At 36.9% G+C, this 14673-nt stretch overlaps 3 protein-coding genes across 3 annotated transcripts; all 3 read right to left on the bottom strand.

Moving 5' to 3' along the window:
• Positions 1-226: 226 nt before the first annotated feature.
• Positions 227-1283, bottom strand: LOC149412640 (uncharacterized). The gene is made up of 2 exons (XM_089645550.1): positions 1154-1283; positions 227-853 (listed from the first exon to the last, which is right to left on the bottom strand). Exons 1-2 carry the CDS (start codon positions 1163-1165, stop codon positions 305-307), a joined length of 561 nt encoding a protein of 186 aa, XP_089501676.1. The 5' UTR covers positions 1166-1283; the 3' UTR covers positions 227-304.
• Positions 1284-3969: 2686 nt separating this feature from the next.
• LOC149412639 (uncharacterized) lies at positions 3970-4923 on the bottom strand. Its single transcript, XM_089645551.1, has 2 exons — positions 4791-4923; positions 3970-4527 (listed from the first exon to the last, which is right to left on the bottom strand). The coding sequence occupies exons 1-2, from the start codon at positions 4800-4802 to the stop codon at positions 3985-3987; spliced, it is 555 nt and encodes a 184-aa protein (XP_089501677.1). The 5' UTR covers positions 4803-4923; the 3' UTR covers positions 3970-3984.
• Positions 4924-8841: 3918 nt separating this feature from the next.
• LOC149412638 (uncharacterized) lies at positions 8842-9906 on the bottom strand. The gene is made up of 2 exons (XM_089645052.1): positions 9826-9906; positions 8842-9584 (listed from the first exon to the last, which is right to left on the bottom strand). The coding sequence occupies exons 1-2, from the start codon at positions 9835-9837 to the stop codon at positions 9036-9038; spliced, it is 561 nt and encodes a 186-aa protein (XP_089501178.1). The 5' UTR covers positions 9838-9906; the 3' UTR covers positions 8842-9035.
• Positions 9907-14673: the final 4767 nt, after the last annotated feature.

The raw sequence follows: 14673 nt of genomic DNA, 5'->3' as shown, positions 1-14673 counted from the left end.
AGACGTACTAATTCCGAAAAACCTTAGACAAATACAACATGTTAAATATGTTTTGGCAATGATAGTCAATTATTATTATAAAATATAGCAAAATATACATTTATAAGAAAACAAAAAGTGATAATGTCAATCGGTTTATTTTATAATTTTCTTGAATGTTGGTATTAGTTAAGTAACAGCAGAAATGTTCATATTTACAAAGAGCTATAAAGGAAAAGAGGAGACAGAATGATGGTTCAGTTTTAGTACAACCTAAGGGAAAGAATATCACATGTTGAGGTCAATAACAATTCGTATTGAGGAATTACCACCAATGTCCATGGACTCCATGAGCACCATGAGAAGCAGCGGCGACAGCGGAGTAGTGAGCTGCCTTGGCGTGAGCAACCTCGGGGGTGTCTACTACGCGACCATCATGACCGATGGGGGCGGCTCCATGAGCCCAGGCACCTTGACCCCAGGCACCATAGACGGAGGGAACTCCATAGACTCCATGGGCGAGTCCTCCATAGACTCCGTGGGATCCAGCGATTCCGTGGGAAAGACGGGCAACAGCGGAGGCGTGGGAGACCTTGGCGTGAGCAACCTCGGGGGTATCTACGACAACACCATCATGGGCCAGAGGAGCGAGTCCATGAGCCCAGGCTCCATGAGCACCGTACACAGAGGGAACTCCATAAGCGTGAGCTCCGTAGACTCCATGAGCTCCATAGGCGTTGACTCCCCATCCGTTGCTCCACTGTCCATGATCCTGGCTCTCGGCCAGACCTTCTCCTCTCCATTGTCCATCTTCATGGTGTCCCCAAGGATTTGCGGAGACTACGGCTCCCACGCACACCAGAGTTACGAAAAACTGGAAAATAATAAAATTCAAATCATCATTAATATTATCCCTTGACTTTCCCATGTGTAAATGGGGTCAAAATGTTTAAATTCACGAGCAAGCAAATAAAACGTTTAAAGTCTATCGAATCTATTGACAGCAGAGTCTTTCTATATCGATAGGATTATATATGACATTATCTACGCAAATCGTTTTAATTATTTGATTCAAAACTTCATATTGAAAAGGCAGTGAAAGAAGACATTTTTTGATTAAATAGCAAATATTCGGAAAAAACTGACTTTTGTGACAATTATTTACTTTACTCACCAGAGCGTTCATGTTGATTGTTGAGTGAGCCTTTTCTGAGAGGAAAACTGCTTGTGATGCTAAGGAGTTAGAGCAAAGGCTTTATAGTAACGAAAAGCTTCCAACGCCTTGTTTAGGAGGGGTGAATTTGGTGCTATCGCGGTGCAAAAAAACGTCCTCGAACTTGTTTTGTTTTGATATATTTTTCTTACATGTTGATTACGACCACTTGACAAGCGACGAAGTATATGGTATGAACACACCTCCAAGAGGTATATTTGATGATGCTTAGTATAGATAAAAACGGTGAGTGTGCGTTATACAGTTTTTTTCTTCATATTTTATACAATGAAATCAATTACTTTTTACTTCGAATCGAACGGGGCGAATTAATTATGCATCTATTTTTAATTCTTGGGGAGTATTTATAGTGCAAAAAATATTTATTTGGCAACAACCGACGTGAAAATCAAAAGACAATTACCTTCATATTTATGCGTATACAAGCTGAAGTTCCCGGCGTTGGCAGGGATTTTTTCTAATTATAAGGGTGGGAAATGAGAATGTCGGTGATTTATCGAAATCAGGGTAACTCCTGTTTTGAAGGTCAAGTTTTTCAAAAGTCGCCAATCTCGGAATAAAACTGTAGATATGTTTAAATAACAAAGCTACGTATATTAATGTCACAATCATCTTTTATACAAATTTTGTAAAAATCATATTCATTCAAAAAATCGTTTTGTTCTTAGTACAAGGCGAACGGGGTTTTTTTATATCATATTGATTTAATATTTCAGAAAACTGGATTTAATAAAATTAAAAAGGGACGCTTCGATAATTTGGGCTTGTAGAGAAAATGAGCAAAGAAAGGAGTGTAAGCAGAATACATGACGCAAATGTAAATGGTAGCAGAAGTCCGGGACTCTCGAGGAAGACATGGCACAATCAAGTGAATCAGATACTCGAGTCAGGCCACGTCAAGAGTCAGAATAATAGAAGAGTATGTATGAGACTGAATGTGAATCAGGAAAGGAGTGTGTGTCAAGACCGAGTTGTTAGGCGGTCCATCCTCTCTGCCTATCCCTACGGGAAACGGCGTGATGGTTGAGTAGGTTTTTGTTCAAATATAAACTAGCCTTCCAATCAACACACTAAATTATTTGACTGTCGGAAAAATTATGTGAATTTTAAAACAAACTATGAAACATCTGCCTATAACTAGAATGTCACTGACATTCCCAAATAAGGATTACTCTGATGGAGATAAAATTTGATCGTTTTCCGAACCCGCAACGTCTTACAACAATATTTAACTCTTACCACTCAGGCACGATGTTTGTTTGTTTTGCATTATCCTATCACCGATGGATAAAAACGTAAATTATAATTATGTCACTTTTTCTGTTAGAAAAATTGACTAAAGTTTCGAACGAGATCTTTATTCGAAACACAGAAGTTATAAAGTTCTCAATATTATCATTATTTACAAAATAAGTTGGTGTTCATATAACATGTCAACATAATCCTCACCTTGAGGTTGGATAAAAGCGACAAACACACAGAGCTATGCTAGACTAAATGCTGCCGATAATACTGTTAGTTATTGCTACATGAACGTGTATATCTATATCGGAATCTTGAATTGCAAGAATCGTAATAAAATAACGTTCTTAATTCGTTCAAAAATTATTTTTAACAACCTTCAATAATCTGGAAAACTTTGTGACGTTGGAAGAAACTAAATTGGGTCCACAGATATTTAGAATCCAGATATCTCAGAGAGTTTTGTGATGATAACATTAAATTCAATTTGTCAACTAGGAACACAAGACAAAATGTAACATTCTTCTGCAATACATACACAGCCAACTATCAGACACACTTACTAACCAATAGGATGCGTGATCTGGGCAACAGGCAATCAGAAGGTGCGGGTTCAATTCTTGTCAGCGGCATTTATTTTTTGTCGGAAGATTTTTCATTTTATATTTGTGTTTCAGGATAAAAATTATTGCTCATATTAATTTGTTAAAAGTGTAACAATTACTAAATTTATTGATATTCTACAGATTCTTGATCTCTTCATCAGAAACAGGTATTTTTCTACATTAGCTCCACACAGGAAGCGACGATCAAAGTAATTCCTTTAAGGGCCTATGTCATCTTTGGGGATGCTGGGTGGAGGGTATTTTTAGTGAAAGAAGAAGAGAAAGTTCTGGGAATAAAAAACGCATGAGGGGTGGGTATGAATATGGGGGTCATTGAGTCCATAAAATCCAAAAATCCATCTCTCCCACTGCGGTTAAAAGCGAGTCCTGCTGCAGAGGTCAAAAGGTCTCATGAAACAGTCTCTCGCGATCTGGCCTACCATGCAATTGGTACCCGGGCACCCCTGCTAAGTCACCAATCGTAGCGAACCACTTGAGCTGATCAATGGATGTGGTGTTGGTTACCGAAAAAAGAGTTCCCGAGACGATGGTACCCATATACGCCTCCCAAGCTACATTTTGAGATGTATGTAAACACAATTATATTTGGGGTAAGCAAATATCTTACCATGATAATAGTTATCCATCCAGGAGAACAAACTATTGGCAAAAGCAATGCCTACGATTTTTATAGATAAAAAAAATTTTACATTGTCAATTATAATAAAACTGCCAAGATTATAGTTTCAATCAATGTATTTAATAACTAAAGTGAAATACACAATATTTATATACAGGTTTAAAAAATGCACAATATGTCAGTATTTACAAAAGTTTGAGGAAAAGGTTATTACGGTATTTCTTTGTAGCACAATCATGGAAGAATATCACACAGTGACGACGATCATCATTTATGTTACGGAATTACCACCAATGTCCATGGACTCCATGAGCACCATGAGAAGCAGCGGCGACAGCGGAGTAGTGAGCTGCCTTGGCGTGGGCAACCTCGGGGGTGTCTACTACGCGACCATCATGACCGATGGGAGCGGCTCCATGAGCCCAGGCACCATGGGCACCATAGACGGAGGGGACTCCATAGACTCCATGTGCGAGTCCTCCATAGACTCCGTGGCATCCAGCAATTCCGTGGGAAAGACGGGCAACAGCGGAGGCGTGGGCGACCTTAGCGTGTGCAACCTCGGGGGTATCTACGACAACACCATCATGGGCCAGGGGAGCGAGTCCATGAGCGTAGACACCATGGGCACCATAGACGGAGGGAACTCCATAAGCGTGAGCTCCGTAGACTCCATGAGCTCCATAGGCGTTGACTCCCCATCCGTTGCTCCACTGTCCATGATCCTGGCTCTCGGCCAGACCTTCTCCCCTCCATTGTCCATCTTCATGGTGTCCCCAGGGATTGGCGGAGACTACGGCTCCCACGCATACCAGAGTCACGAAAAACTGGAAAGAAAGTAACATTATGTCATGCGTTGAAATTGTTTTTATCATATCGGTGGAATTTTTATTCACTTTTTGTTACTCACACTTTCATTGAGGAGAGGAAAGTTAAATACCCAACCATTAAAAAAGTAGTAATAAAGTCTTTACGCGTGTTCGCGTTACACTGAACTAGCTATTCAATTTAATCGAGCACTTTAGCCTAATTTATATAAGGTACATAGTTTTTTTTTCATATTTGGTTTTGATAAAACACTAGAACTCACCAGGGCGTTCATGTTGATTGTTGAGTGAGCCTTTTCTGAGAGGAAAACTGCTTGTGCCGTAAGGGGAGAGAACGCAAGGCTTTATACCAAGACGTGCTATCAAATACTCGAATTTGGGAGGGGCAAATAGACACTTTTGGCTTGTTATTGACACTGCGAAACTACCGAATGCGATCATAAAAAATTGTTTTGATTATTATGAGTAATTTATTGCATACGAATTTCGTGTGCCGCTCATGTAATCACATTATATATGTCACTCATAATTAATAAAGTGGTAAAATGATAAGTTAGGATTTCACCCGGAATATTATTTTATATTTCGGCTTTATTGCAAATTGGACCAAAATTTTAACAGAAAATAACACATCGACCCACTATTTCACCATCTGGAGCACATTCTTACTTCATCCAGATTCATCAAAATCTCTCTGTTTTTGATATTGATAATTCGTGGAGGAATTATATTATATTATCCATTTTAATGCTTTCGGAGTGTCAGGACTTAAAGCATGGAATGGACTGCCACATGATTTTAGAATGATTTCAGACTCGACAGGGTTCACAGCTAAACTCAAAACTCACATTTTTAGACAGTCATATCCATAGTCACCTTTACATTCTGCGATATTGTAAATAGCTAGATTTGTAAAATAAATAAATATGTTTAGTATGCTTTTTTAAGGTCAACTCATAAAATTTCTCCAGTCCTAAAGATTCTTAAATTCTCCAGTCTTTTAAAAGAAATATCAACTCTATTCTTGCCACTAATATACTAACAAATGTAATATCATTAGCAATGGAGAGTAAAATACAATATAGTGTTCTCTGCGTGCAAAATCGTAAACTTGTTTTTAGCAAAAATGAATTTATCTGAAGTGACCAGCCAGGTAAATATGTTTTCTGTTTCTGTTTGAAAATAATATGTATACCTATATTTTTTTTATTTTTGATAGAGACTAGGAAATCGTCATAAATTGTATAGCGGCCTTGAGGTGATTTTTCACGAAAACGGCGTTATATAAGTTATCCAATTATTCTCTTAATGACAATAAAACGATAATGTAAAGCTCATTCAATTGGCTTTAAAAAATCACGAGAAAAATGGAATGAAGGAACAGCCTACCTTGAATTCCCATGAATCCGGGCAGTAAGGCTTTCGATGAACTTGCACTGTTCACAGGGTGAAATTTCCTCCAAAATGAGATAATCTTTAATATGATGGAAACCGAGCACAAAGCATGTGAATAATACGACGAGGACACTACGATTGCAACTTCTTGCTACACGACACAAATTCGAATGCTGTACTTGCGACAATTTACAATGCAACAAAAATCTTCTTATTTTCAAATGTGGGTAAGGCTGTTTTAAGGAAGGAAATGGATAGTAGGTATGACAGTAGGTATATGATGGGAAAAATGGTAGATATTATCCAAAACTGTTTCAATACTAAACATAGGTACTATGACAATTTTTATCTTTTTTACCGTTACCGGTTTCAGCTAATTACAGCCAGTAGAAAAAAATTAAAATTGTTTCAATATATCATGACAATCTGTTTACGCTTATTATTCTGTTTTTTCAACTTTTGACAAAATCTGGCTGATGTATTTGAATCACTTGTTCCTACATTTTTTCCACAAGTCCCCATTTCTTACTTTTACATTCTCCTGTTACTCAATTTTACATGATTCCAAATATCCCTGTACGTCCATTCCAACTTTGTGCCTCGACATTCTTAACCTCTTAAAATGTGTTATTTTGCTTTTCATTGGGTTCTACCACCTTGAGAATCGATTGGATAACCAAAACCTCTGCCATCAGCCGTCCCATGTGGTTCACTGCGTTTTGTGACCTAGCAAGGGTGCCCGGAGTGATGTTTGTCCAATTCCTGGTAGCAGATGCGTCTACCTACCAGCTGCGAGGCGGGCCTGATGGGGAGAGCCTGGTCAAGGAACCTGTTTGACCTCTCCACGCCTTGCACCGCAGTAGGAAGAATGTATTCATTCGTCACCTCTCATCCATTTTCCTTCCCAGAACTTCCTGTATTTAAATATTTCCTCCACAATTTCCCTTTTAATTTATGAGAATGATTGTATGGGTAGTATGGGTAGCCCCGCCCCGGAAATCATTTATTGAATAAATAACACTTGATGGTGAGGTTTGTCTGGTTTTGGCGGCGAATACATCTGCCCACCTACTGCGTAGTGGGCCGGATCGAGAGACACTGGTTGAAGGAGACCCTTTGACCTATCCAACAGGACTCTATCGACCCAACACCTTGCACCGCAGTGTGAGAAAGGAATTCAAACGTCCGTCAATCCTCGACACACTGACCCCTAGATTCCTACCCACCCATCTTACTGTTTCCTTCTCAGAACTTCCTCTTTTTTATTTCCTTAAAAAGACCCCTTGCACAGCATCCCCAAAGATGAGATCAATATTTTTCACTAAGGAATTCCTACGTCAAGATTTGCAGCTTAAGTTGGTTGAGTGAGGAAAATTATTTTTCTCTGGGACAGTAGTGTGTAAAAAAAATCATTTTATTGTGATTTAGGATATTTGCTGTAACGTCTTGAGAGCGCAACTAATACAATCATTTGATGCTCCTGTCTGTATGATGTGCCTCAGGTATTATAAAGTGAGTAACAGTTTTTTAGACTTCTAACCACGCACCAGGTATTTTCTGTCAAAAATCAAATGAATTAAAAACACACATAATATGTTGATTAGTTGTTGTCTAAGTCCACAATATTTAATTTGTAATTTTTAAATTTACGGGTTGAAAAAAATAATTGTCAGTATTAAGTAATTTTTTGGCTCTCAGTTTGTCACCAATGGAGGTATTTAATTTAGTTGGGGAAATTTCGACATAGTCTCCAAATCAGCAAATAACTGGGCATGTTGTCGCATTTCATAAAATTTTAGCTTTTTAGTTTATAATAATATAAATTATTTTTGTTAGAATTTAAAGTAAATCAATCTAAATAATAACTTTATTAAATTTGATTACAGACCTTATATTAAAAAAATTAAGCTTTACGAATCAAATAACAATAAATCGATGCAATCAAATATAGAGAATAAACAATGTCGGACCCATTAGTGGTCCTTGCGGCACCCTTGAGACAATTCTATAAGTATTGATCTTCGTTGTATGCTACCTGTTGTAAAAGGTTTGTAATTTTTCCACTTTTTTACCACATGCAGCTTTCTAAACAAAGTGCATTTTTCTTTATTATTGGAGCTTAGTTTCGTAATTTTATTTTTATTTGGTTTGTCACTTTTCTATGATGCTCCATCCCTCCTATTTTCAGGGAGGGATGAAACCTACTGCAATCTACAGATTATCGGTAAAAGTTAATTAATTTAACATTGAAAAAGAACATAATTTTAATAAATCTAAACGAAATATGAAACAGAACAAGACACAGAAAACAAAAGGATATCGGTCTCAACTAGGAATCAAATCGTATCTTGTCTTACCGGGATAAACGTCTTAACCACTCGAGACCATGGGACCTATTTATTGAACGAAATTCAAAATTAGGATTTAATTTGTCTTAATTCTGATTTTATTTTTATATTCTGAATATGAAATATGAGATCGACAAATCTGACATTTAGTAAATAGGTCCCAATGATCAAGGTCTTAAGACGCCTGTTCCGGTAAGATAAGAGATCCTTGGATCGATTCGTAGTTGTTACCGTTATCTTTGTATTGTGTGTGTCTTGTTCTGTTTCACTTTTCGTTTTGATTTATTATTAGTAATATCTTCTTCTTCAATGATATATTACATTGATCAGTATAACCTTCAAAATAAGTAAAAAGAAAAAGTTGTTCCTGTTATTAAATTTATTTAATTTTTTTCCCTGAGAAGGTTATATTTATGCCTTCCCGTTATAGGAAATTCCACTTGAGGCTATGAGTTTAATAAATAAGTAGAAATGGATATATCATGGCATAGAAGGAAAATAAGAAGGGAGATAAGAAGGAAGATAAGAAAGAGGATAAGAAGGAAGAAAAGGTTGAAAAGTAGTCTAAATGTAATATAATATGAGTTGGTTTATTTTACAATGTTTTTTAAACAAAATAATGTACAGGTATTATTGTAAATATTTACAGAAGGTTGAAGTTGGAGAAAAGGATTGCAAAATTTTAAAAGAAAAATCCTAAAGCAAGAAAACCACATGGTGAAATCTTGAAACAATCATAACTAAAGACGTTCTATGGTTTTAAAATTACCACCAATGTCCATGGACTCCGTGAGCACCATGAGAAGCAGCGGCGACAGCGGAGAGGTGAGCGGCCTTGGCGTGGGCAACCTCGGGGGTGTCTACTACCTGTCCATTATGACCAATGGGGGCTGCTCCATGAGCCCAAGAACCATGACCCCAGGCACCATAGACAGAGGGAACTCCATAGACACCATGGGCGAGTCCTCCGTAGACTCCGTGGGATCCAGCGATTCCGTGGGAAAGACGGGCAACAGCGGAGGCGTGGGCGACCTTGGCGTGGGCGACCTCGGGGGTATCTACGACAACACCATCATGGGCCAGAGGAGCGAGTCCATGAGCCCAGGCTCCATGAGCAGCGTACACAGAGGGAACTCCATAAGCGTGAGCTCCATAGACTCCATGAGCTCCATAGGCGTTGACTCCCCATCCGTTGCTCCACTGTCCATGATCCTGGCTCTCGGCCAGACCTTCTCCCTTCCATTGTCCATCTTCATGGTGTCCCCAGGGATTGGCGGAGACTACGGCTCCCACGCACATCAGAGTTACGAAAAACTGGAGGAAGAACAAACATTATTATAATTACATATATTTATTTAACACCAGATCGGTAGTTGCACATTTTCAATAAAGAGGGAAAAGGTAAAAATATTACGATTAACATAGTAGGGAAAAAATACGTGTTTAAATATTTTTAAGCTTATAACTAAACTGTTCCAGAAGATATGAACATAATTTACAGTAAGTAGTAAGTGGGTTCATTAATCTTCAGTATTGATAAAACTTTTGAACTTACCAGGGCGTTCATGTTGATTGTTGAGTGAGCCTTTTCTGAGAGGAAAACTGCTTGTGCTGTGAGAGGAGTGATTGCAAGGCTTTATACTAACAAATCTGTAAAAAATATTTAGGAGGGGCGACTTTACTACCGAATGTGATCATAAAAAATTGTTTTGATTTTGTGGCCGAATTGTCGAATACATTATAATCATTTATGGCATTATTTAAATCCGCGCACGCGGCTCTTGTAATAATAATTATTCTACGCATAATTAATTTTATATAAATAGAAATAAAATAAAACTTTGTTTTAAACCACTTTATTGAGTTATATATGTCGACCGGTTTCGGTTGGACAATTCCTCAGGACAATGGAAATATTTATTATAACGTTAACGGTTTATATGTCCATTTTCCCGAAGAAGGTAGAGTGCAACCGAAAGTGGTCGACCTATATAACTCAAAAAAGTGGTTTAAAACAAAGAAATATTTAATTTATGTTAAGTCAAGCCATAAAGTGTTTGCTTTCTTCGTTAATTCATTTTACAGCTGTAAAGTTCACAAAGGGAAAAAAACCAACAGCCATGATGCTTATCACTATTTTAACAATGAACTAGAAAGAGTCAATCTGTGAGAAATAGTTAGGATGCAGGCGAATTCTCAAGTTATTGTTTTACAAAATTATCTTTTAATTACTGTTTGTATCTGAGTTTCTTCCTGAAATAAAAAATTTAACTTTATTCAATAATTAAAAACAAATAAATAAAAATAGGGTGTTTTGTGGCTGAGTTGACAGTTCGTCTAGTGTCTACGTTGGCAAAAGGGGTTAATTTCCTCTGCACGGAGAAAAATGAGTATTGCTGATTTATTTAAATCCTCTGAAAAAGTTGATGGCAGGCCATTTCCTAATAAACCATTTGTACTTTTACTATATATCGGGATATATAAATAAATATACCAGTTTTAAATATTCTCCTGACGAAGGAAGGGATCTTCCGAAACCGGTAGAGTGAAAATAAAACTATCGTGGTCAAAAACAAATTCATGTGTTTTTATTATAAATTATGATGAGCCACAAAGTGAATGCTTTTTACAATTACCTAATTTAAAATCTTCAAGTTTATAAATTATAAAAGTTGTTATTTTTTAATTTATTGTAAAATATTGCATTTCTATTTATAATTTGGGAAATTTGAGGGTTGAGTAAGTTGATTTTGAATATTAAATGCCTTAACCCTTCAAAATGATGCTGTCAGAAATTGGGATATATCTGAACGTATCCAAAAACCAATAACTATTTTGAAAGGTGATGACTTACACCCTCAAACATTATTATTTGAAATAAAAAAATAAAAAATAAACATAAAAAGTTTTAAAAATGGCACACCTTACCTTTTTTCTATCTAAACACTCAACTAAAATTACTGATAACAAAAAAAAACGTATTTAATTAGACAAATTTTTGTAGTGTTATGAAATTTATTTTATTTTAAATTTCATAAAATTCTCTCAATTTCCCGTCGGAACCTTTGGTTTCATAGTTATGTAATTTATAAATATTCTGTGGTTAATTTTTATAATTTAAAATAAAGCTTGATATTTTTCGTTTCTAAGACACAACGAGTTGCTAACAAATTGACGCCACGGATAAGAGCTGTATGTTAAATAAAACCAAACAAATTGGCCTGAGGATTTAAAGTCTGCAAAAATTACTTTACCATGTTGTACCTTGACGTCTATTCTATATGGAAAAACTGAAAAGTAACATTCCCTAAAAATATGACTTGAAGGGTCTTACCAAAATACTGTCAATATAATTCCTGCGCTGGTATCACCTGCTCATTGATTGCAGACCCGAGCTCAACACATTTTTCATCCTCTATTTAGTGTCGTAATATCTTTTGATAATAATATAATCGATGAAGAAAATGTATTGTAGGTACTTAGTAAATAAATCTCCGATAATTCGAGTCTTCTTTCAATGCCACCCTTCACGAGGTAAAAGATTAATTTACACGGTAAGATATAGTAAGGTTTTATAAATATGTTTATTACGTCCGATATACAACCCATGGATCCGAGGCACAGAAAGATTTTTGACTTTTGCTATGATTGTGTAAAAACGTTAACCGCGCATACCTGCTCTGGCAGATATCACTTTTATTTTTACAATTGGAACTGTGGAATTATTTGTCATTTTTTTAAGTAAAATTAAAAATTTTAATTTTTACATTTAATAATTCTGCTTTGTTTTTATTATTACGCGTAACAGCAATGTCGCATTTCAAAGACATTATCAAACTGTAGTGAAGCCGCTCACAGAAGAAATTATTATTATTTCTTTGTTGTGCTGTTTAATCCTTTGAAAAATTGCTTTTATTTTTAATACCAACACCCTTAATAAGCTATGGAAGGTGTTGTCCAAGTATGGAGTGAATACGAATCTGACTCAGGCAATTACATCTCTGTATGAGGGAAGCGTTGCATGTGTAGGGTGAACGGTGATTTTACGGGGTGGTTTGATATCACAAAAGGTGTTAAACAAGGCTGCGTATTGTCACCATGGTTATTCAATCTATATATGGATAATTGTATGCAAGAATTGAAAGAGGTGGGATTGGGCGCGAATTTGAGTAATTTGAAAGTATGTTGTCTCTTGTATGCTGATGATGCGATGCTGATTGCTAATAGTATGGATGATCTGCAGTCTCTCGTGTCTAGGATGAACGAAGTATGCATAAAGAATGAGTTAATGATGAATGTAAGTAAGTCTTAAGTAATGGTGTTTGAAAGAGAGAGTACGAAAACAGTGTGCAATATAGCTGTGAATGAGGAATACTTGGAGCAGGTGGATGAGTTTGTGTATTTAGAAAGCATGTTTACGAGAGATGGGAAGGCTGACAGAGATATTAAAAGAAGGGTAAATGCAGGTAACTCCATTAATGGAGGACTGGCGCAGTTGGCGCTAACAAAAAATTGTTCAAAGAAGTGAAGTTAGCAGCCCACAATGGAGTGCTGGTGCCTACCCTGATGTATGGAAGTGAGGCATGGAACTGGCAAAGAAAGGATGAAAGTAGATTGAATGCTGTTGAAATGAGATCTCTGAGGCGTATGTGTGGTAAAACCATGTATCATCGTGTGAGGAATATGGAGATCCGCAAAGAGTGCAAGGCTTATGTAAGCGTAATGAGTAAGATCAAGAAAGGGACACTTAGATGGTTTGGGCATGTAGAGCGAATGAGCGAAGAAAGGAGTGTAAGTAGAATATACGATACAAATGTGAATGGTAGCAGAAGTCGGGGACGCCCGAGGAAGACATGGCATGACCAAGTGAATCAGATACTTGAGTCGGGCCATGTCAAGAGTCAGAACAATAGAAGAGTATGTATGAGACGATGTATGAATGTGAATGAGGCAAGGAGTGTGTGCCAAGACCGAGTTGTTTAGCGGTCTGTCCTCTCTGCCTACCCCTGCGGGGAAAAGGCGTGATGGTTAGTTAGTTAGTTAGTTTACCCTTTATAATTTCCAAAAGAATTGAAGAAAAAAAATTAAAAGCAGAGTATTTTCATGAATCGATTTATTTAATATCCGTTCGGGTGATATCCCAAACTTCTTTGATAACTATTTGCCATTACTTGCTAAGATTTTGAGACAGCCAAAGAAAACCATGTATCATTAAAAAATTTTGTTTGATCATCCTTATGTCCCCGATTTCACAAAAACAACAACAGTGTGCTTATTATTTTATTTCGAAATGTTAAATTCGTTTCTCGTGTCATCATAGCATAAACAATATCTGACCCAAAACTATGCTTTGGGGTGCTCCTGGAGAATTTTCTACCAGAGTAGATTTTCAGCTTTTTAATTTTCTGTCAGTTAACAGATTTGAAATCCCTCTAAAAGAATTCAAAAGATAAGACCATCATTGTAAAATGCTATCTTTTTAACTTTTTTGCCAGTTCAAATTTTGTTGAATCGAAAGTTTTGTATTTTACGTTTACGTTTGCTCTACATTTATTGAACCTATAGATCCAATTTTGGCACTGTGGCAGATTTTAATATGGTTTCTAAATAACTAACCAACTAACTAACCATCACGCCGCAGGCAGAGAGGAAGGCATTCACATTCATACATCGTCTCATACATAGTCTTCTATTATTCTGACTTTTGACGTGGCCCGACTCAAGTATTTATATATCTATATCACTTGATCGCCCATGTCTGACTCGGGCATTCCCGACTTCTGCTACAATTGCGTCATATATTCTACTTACACTCCTTTCTTCGCTCATTTGCTTTACATGCCCAAGCGATCTAAGCGTCCCTTTCTTTATCTTACTCTTTACGCTTATATCAGCTTTACGCTCTTTGCGGATCTCCACATTTCTCACACGATCATCCATGGTTTTACCACACATACACCTAAGGGATCTTATTTCTACAGCATACAGTCTACTTTCATCCTTTCTCTGCCAGTTCCATGCGTCACTTCTATACATCAGGGTAGGTACCAGCACTCCATTGTGGACTGCTAACATCGCTTCTTTGGACAATTTTTTGTAAGCGCCAAATATCTCTGTCAGCCTTCCCATCTCTCGTAAACATACTTCCTAAATACACAAACTCATGCACCTGCTCCAAATATTCATATTTGGTTTCTATTTGTATGGATTCTTTTTTATCGCTATGCTAAGTGTCCATTCAATTGCAAATCGACTATTATCAAAGTGAACTGCATATATAGAATGAAGCCCAGAACGCCTGTAGACTATTGCCTTCGTTTTGGAGAATTTTTGTCGAGGGCCGAATAAAGCGGGTTTGGCACGAGGAATGGAAAAAGTGTGGAAAGCAATAAAATGAAATTGA

Source organism: Hesperophylax consimilis, chromosome 22 (assembly GCF_061612785.1).
Source record: "Hesperophylax consimilis isolate HC1 chromosome 22, BYU_Hcon_1.0, whole genome shotgun sequence".
Taxonomy (NCBI): domain Eukaryota; kingdom Metazoa; phylum Arthropoda; class Insecta; order Trichoptera; family Limnephilidae; genus Hesperophylax; species Hesperophylax consimilis.
The sequence above is the reverse complement of the archived record's forward strand: the minus strand, read 5'-3'. Positions and strand labels throughout refer to the sequence as shown.